General features: G+C 46.5%; 1 protein-coding gene across 1 annotated transcript in view; it reads left to right on the top strand.

Moving 5' to 3' along the window:
* The window catches only part of LOC311311082 (inactive tyrosine-protein kinase 7-like), a gene marked incomplete at its 3' end in the record, with an annotated part of 105,485 nt that extends 101,148 nt beyond the window's left edge, over positions 1–4,337 (top strand). The window contains exon 20 of the mRNA XM_084440721.1: positions 4,177–4,337. Coding sequence (XP_084296847.1) covers positions 4,177–4,337 — 161 coding nt within the window. The remainder of the gene's footprint in view (positions 1–4,176) is intronic.
* Between the last annotated feature and the right edge of the window lie 935 nt (positions 4,338–5,272).

Below are 5,272 nucleotides of genomic sequence, written 5' to 3'. Positions count from 1 at the left end.
CAAAGTAAAAATGCAAAATTAGCAGCTCAAAAGCTAGAGTGCGTTGCCATACGTTTCAATGAGTAGTGCAGTTGCCGAACAAATAGTCATACAGCAAAAACTATAAGTCACACTGCTTAGATACTTACATTGTACGAATCAGCACAGTTGTGTGAATGTTTTGATGTTTAATGTGTGTGAGTTTTCAAAACTGTAGGAGTGCCAGCAGTTTACAAAATGTGTGAATATTTTCAAAGCAACTGCTGCCACCACTCTAAAAACATAAAGTTTCTGAACATTACATTACACTACATTACATTACATTACAGTCATTTAGCAGACGCTTTTATCCAAAGCGACTAACAATAATTGCATTTAACATAGGAAGAGCCAATGTACTACTACTTGCCAGAACTCACAAGTGCATCTTCTTTCTAAAACAAGTGACTAAGAGCATAATCTAGTGCTGAAGGCAAAGTGCAAGAATCACAATCTAAAGTACAGTGCAATATAATATAATAAGTGCTTAGGTGGGAGGATTGTTGTAGTACTTCTTGAAGAGATGAGTTTTGAGCCTGCGACGAAAGATGGGCAGCGACTCTGCTGTCCTGACATCAGTGGGCAGCTCATTCCACCACTGCGGGGCCAGGACAGAGAAGAGCCGTGACCGTGTCGATCGACCGCAGGAGCCTCGGAGTGACGGGGCAACCAGTCGCCCTGAGGTAGCAGAGCGTAGTGGTCGGGAGTGGATGTAGGGTTTGACCATGGCCTGGAGGTAGGAGGGGGCTGTTCCTTTCATTGCCCTGTAGGTTAGCGCCAGAGTTTTAAACTGGATGCGAGCCGCTACAGGGAGCCAGTGTAGGGAACGGAGGAGGGAAGTTGTGTGGGAGAATTTGGGGTGGTTGAACACCAGGCGAGCAGCAGCTTTCTGGACAAGTTCCAGAGGTTTAATGGCTGACGCCGGTGCCCCCGCGAGGAGGGAGTTGCAGTAGTCCAGGCGGGAGATGACCAGGGCCTGGATGAGTACCTGCGCCGTTTCATTAGTGAGGAAAGGGCGAATCCTCCTGATGTTGTAGAGCATGAATCTGCAGGAACGTGTGACAGATGTGACATGTGAGGAAAATGACAGTTGGTCATCCAGGGTCACACCCAGATTCCTCGCAGTCCGAGTCGGGGTCACCACTGTGTCTTCAATGGTGATGGCCAGGTCCCGGTGCGGACAGCCCTTCCCCGGGAGGAACAGCAGCTCAGTCTTGTCCAGATTGAGCTTGAGGTGATGTGTCGTCATCCACTCCGAAATGTCAGCCAAGCACCCAAATTCCAAGCATTCCAAAAGCAGTTTCAAGCAGTTTCAATGGGACAATAAATAGTTTTAAAAGTTAAATTTCTAAAAAACTATAACAAATATCAAATATCTGAATGGATTCAAGAGCCGTTCAAGAGCTAAACATTATGAACTAAAGTTTGAATGAAGTTTCTAGGACAAAGTATGAAGAACTAGTTAAGGTTCAAAAAAGTGGGGAGAATAATAATAAAGAAAGAAAGAAATAGTGGGAATATCACAAGTTGGGCTAGCTTCTGCAAGCTAGCCCACCTAATAATAGGAAAACCATCAATTACAATAGGGGCTTCGCACATTCAGTGCTTGGCCCCTAATAAATATAGCCACAAGCAGCAATGAACGGGGCCAAGCCCTTACGCATCAAAGACAAAAAGCAAAACACGCCATAGCCACATTTGAGCTACGCGGCCATTGGTGTCAATAAAAATACAATGAAAGCGGAAGGGGGTGTTGTGGCATAAAAACAATACACCTCCTCCCTCCTCTACACCTCCTCATCTACCCCTCTTCCCACCCCTACACATCCACCCTCCTCTACACCTCCCCACTCTACACCTCCTCCTTCTTCTACACCTTCCCCCTCCTCTACACCTCCTCCCATCTCTACACCTCGTCCTCTACACCTCCACCCTCCTCTACACCTCCCATCCCTACATCTTCTCCTCTACCGCTCCCCCCTCCACTACAGCTCTTCCTCTACACCTCCTCCTCTACCCCTCCTCCCTCCTCTACACCTATGCTTTTCCTCCTCCCACCCCAACACCACCTCCTCTACACCTCCTCTCTCCCCTACTCCTCATCACTCCTCTACAACTCCTCCCTGAAAGAATGAAAGCGCAACCGGAGTGTTGTTGCACAAAAATGCTTATACCGACATCATAATTTAATCTGACAATTTTGTGTCCAATTAGTAAATTGTAGAGCATGCCATCACCTACCCATAAAAGCAGGATGAGCCCCATCCGGCCAAAGTGGGCACTACAGCATTCGATTTAGCCATTTTTAAGCATTTTGCTTGTCATAGCACCACCCTGTGGCCATTTTGCTTCATATTTCTCAAATTACCTAAGGATATACTCTGGCACCACTCTACCAATTTTCGGATATATCGGCATAGTGGTTAGGCCTTAACAGGAAATTAGCTTTCTAGCGCCCCCATTTGAGTTGATCGGGAGAATAATGCAGGGATATCCCCGGGGTATATGTGTGGACATGCTTGCAATAATTTGTGGTGTTCCGTACAACCCTTCAGAAATTATACCACTTTGTGAAAAGCCACGCCCTCTGCAATCTTCATTGGCTCATAGTTTATGTTTTATTCAACTTTTCCAAAATGTGCCAAGATGGAACTTTAGATATTGGTCCCTAGATTCTGTCTACCAATGTCAATGTGAATTGGTCAAACTTTCTAGGGGAGATAGATTTTAAGCATTTTCCCAAAAATGCAGCTGATAATTTACATAATTGGAAGTTATAGGTTCTTGAGACAAATTTGATAATTGTGAGGACAGACATATGTCTGCAAAGTCTCATGACTCTACGTCAAACGGGGCATGAGATATGCCTGTAATATGTCTTTGAGAGCGTGATGGCTGGCTTTTCACTAAAATGCTTATATCGACATCAAATTTAAATCTGGTAATTAAGAGTCCAATGAGTAAGTTGTAGAACATGATGAGATGACCTACCCATACAACCATTATGAAACCCATTTGGCCACAGGGGGCGCCACAGCAATCGATTGCGTTTTAGCCACTTTTAAGCATTTTGGATTGTTATAGCGCCACCCTGTGGCCAATCTTCATATTTCTCAACGTACCTCAACATATGCTTTGGTACGACGGTACAAAATTTCAGAAAAATCGGCCTCGCGGTTAGGCCTAAACGGGAAATGAGCTCTCTAGCGCCCCCATTGTGTTTGATCGAGCCAATAATGCAATAGCCTTGGATTATATGTGCAGACATCCATGCAAAGATTTGTGGTTTTCTGTACAACCCTTCAGAAACTAAACCTCTTTACGTGAAAAGCCATGCAAAGTCACACCCTCTGCTATCTTCATTGGCTCATAGTTTATTTTTACATAACTGGAAGTTATAGGTTCTTGAGGCAGATTTGTTCATCGTGAGGAGAAACATATGTCTGCAAAGTCTCATGACTCTACGCCAAACGGGGCATGAGCTATGCCTGTTCGAAGTTTGCAATTTCAGTCGGCTGCTATTGCGCCCCCTATTGGCCAATCGATGTGACACTTCCTCCATTGCCTCATCACATGATCCTCTACCATTGTGCAACGTTTAGTAAAAAGTTACCACTCGGTTCTATAGGCTGCCATTGACTCCCATGGTGGAAGAATAATAATAATACCATCAATTACAATAGGGGCTTCGCACTTCGTGCTTGGCCCCTAATAATGAGAAAATGTAGAATCACTTAGGGTAGCTTCACTGCTTGGCCTCCAATTAATATTAGGCTAAAGAAATTAAATTTCCCCTCAGTTTATACCGTTTTGAACCGACGTCCGGTTTAAGCCCCGCCCACTTCCGAATACGAATAATTAGCTGTCAAATACAAATACAAATAGTGGGCTCCCGGCACACCCCTACAGTCTATCCTTTCATCTTCTCCATCTCTCTCTCTCTCTCTGTCCCCGTCTATCCTCTCATATTCCCACACTCCATCTCTCTCATTTCTTCCCACACTCCCTCTCTCTCTCTCCATCCAACCTTCTCCATCCTTATTTCTCTACATTCTTCCCACTCTCCATCTCTCTCCACTTCCATCTCTCCTCCCCATTTCTCTCTCTTCATCTCTCCCCTTTCCCCCCACCTTCTGATCAGTTTCCCTGTGTCCTCAGAGCTCAGAGAGGGCCAGGTGAGGCTCCCCCTGCCCCAGGGCTGTCCCTCCCGCGTCTACAAACTGATGGTCCGCTGCTGGGCGCCCAGCCCCAAGGACCGGCCCTGCTTCAGCGACATTGTGGGAATGCTCAGCGAACTGCCCTCCGAGAGCAAGGTGTGACATGGACACGCCAGGATGCACACCTCCGACAAAGACACTCTCTACGGCGTGTGTGTGTGTGTGTGTGTGTGTGTGTGTGTGTGTGTGTGTGTGTGTGTGTGTGTGTGTGTGTGTGTGTGTGTGTGTGTGTGTGTGTGTGTGTGTGTGAGAGAGAGAGGAGGAATGGTTGTTGAGTGTGTATCAGTGTTTGGGGAAGTGTTTGAGAGTGTACAAATGTATGATTGTGTGTTTGCGTGTGTGCCATGCATGTATATCAGTGTGAACGAAACCATCCTAGGCAGGGACGTGCACAGATAGACACGAGGTGGTGCTAGAGCACCTGCCCTTTGCCCTCTGGACAAGGCAAGTGCCCTTTAGAAAGTAACTTCTTTTTTTTTAACAGTGTAGGCCTACTGTATGTGGCCCATGGTGACATCGATAAATTCTCGAATTAAAAGCGTGTAATAATAATGCCCCAAAATGCGTTGTAATTTTGCCAGAACCCCCCACCCCCCCCCCCCCCCCCCCCCACACACACATGCCCGTAGCGATAACGTAATGATGACCATCACACGACCAATGTCGGTAGAATTTGTTGTTGGTACAGCATGTGAAGCTTAAGCTATCAATATACTAAAGCTGAATATTTAGTATTATGTAGTAACCTTAGGCTTACAGGGCTTCCAAGTCTGCCAAGACACACGCGTTTCAGCCTCTTCTCACGCTCACACGCCACACTTCACAATTCTCAGTGAAGTAGCCAGGGGTGGATCGGGTGGATCGAACGAATCGAACAGGGCAACCCCCCCCCCCCCCCCCCCCGGTCAACAACTCGCGCGACAATCAAAATACAAATTATCTGTCAGCAGCAAACCCCCCCCCCCACCCCCCTTCAACATCTCGCCACGCTATTTTTCACTGAGCACCTAGCCCCCAAAATGAAATGTCTGTGCACG

The sequence above is a fragment of the Borostomias antarcticus genome, assembly GCF_949987555.1.
Source record: "Borostomias antarcticus genome assembly, chromosome: 7".
Lineage (NCBI taxonomy): Eukaryota > Metazoa > Chordata > Actinopteri > Stomiiformes > Stomiidae > Borostomias > Borostomias antarcticus.
The sequence above is the reverse complement of the archived record's forward strand: the minus strand, read 5'-3'. Positions and strand labels throughout refer to the sequence as shown.